A 974-nucleotide genomic window follows, 5' to 3' on the forward strand; every position below is an offset into this window, starting at 1 on the left:
CACTTTTTTTTAGCCGCATTCAGTCCGTCAAAGGGAGAAAAGCGGGGTAGATATCTTTCAATAAATATAAGTATATAGCAGCATACTTAAAAGCGATGATGGACGGATGATCGGGGGGGGGAAGCAAGAAAGAAATTAAAACAAGCCCCCCAAAATGCCTGATCTGCTACATTTCTGCGTGCCGCACCCGCTATTCCCAAAACAGGAGGGGAATTGTTGCCTGGGTGTTTGTATTTGCTTCCGGTGGCGCTTCCTGTGCTCCTCCAGACTCGATGCTCTATTCATGGCCTTCGCCTTTTCCGCCAGGAACCACGGAGCGCGGGCTTTCCCTTCACTCACTTCCGGCGGCAACACAGGAACGTCACCCCCCCAGTCCCCTGTTCCGCCCGTGTTCCGGCCGTCAAGCGGTGCTTCCGCCCGCGTCTTCTTCCACTGCGCTATGGGGCCCCCCGGGCGCCGCGGCCGGGCCTTTCAGTTCCCCCTCTCGGCTCCTTCCCCCTCTGGCCCGCCATGCCCGGCTCCTCAGTCCCCCGGCGCGGCCCGGCCGCCTCCTCCGCCTCGCCGCCTCAAGTCTCGGTCTTCCCTTCCCCGCAGGAGCTGGGCTCCGCCTTGGCGCAGCTGGTGGCCCAGCGCGAGGCTCAGTCCGGGCCCCCCGGGCGCTTCTCCCTGGGCCTGTCGGGGGGCAGCCTGGTGCGGATCCTGTCCCAGGAGCTGCCCGCCGCCGCTGCCGCCCCCGCCCGCTGGCTCGTGGCTTTCGTGGACGAGCGCCGGGTCCCCTTGGAGGACCCCGAGAGCAACTACGGCGCCTACAAGGTGTGTGTGTGAGAGTGACAGACAGACAGACCTGCCGGGGCGGACCGAGAGGAGAACTGAACTGGGGAGGGTTAGGGCGGGGCCGTTGCCTCCTGTGGGGCAGCTTTCCAGGAGAGTTCCCTCGAGAAAGAGCTCCGGCTCTCCCCCCCCCCCCCCAGGGC

At 64.5% G+C, this 974-nt stretch overlaps 1 protein-coding gene across 1 annotated transcript in view; it reads left to right on the forward strand.

Moving 5' to 3' along the window:
- The first annotated feature begins 510 nt into the window (after positions 1 to 510).
- The window catches only part of PGLS (6-phosphogluconolactonase), a 20,457-nt gene continuing 19,993 nt past the window's right edge, over positions 511 to 974 (forward strand). Inside the window, exon 1 of the mRNA XM_015416533.1 lies at positions 511 to 813. Coding sequence (XP_015272019.1) covers positions 511 to 813 — 303 coding nt within the window. The remainder of the gene's footprint in view (positions 814 to 974) is intronic.

This window comes from Gekko japonicus, unplaced genomic scaffold, assembly GCF_001447785.1.
Source record: "Gekko japonicus isolate JY-2015 unplaced genomic scaffold, Gekko_japonicus_V1.1 scaffold2803, whole genome shotgun sequence".
Taxonomy (NCBI): Eukaryota; Metazoa; Chordata; class Lepidosauria; order Squamata; family Gekkonidae; genus Gekko; species Gekko japonicus.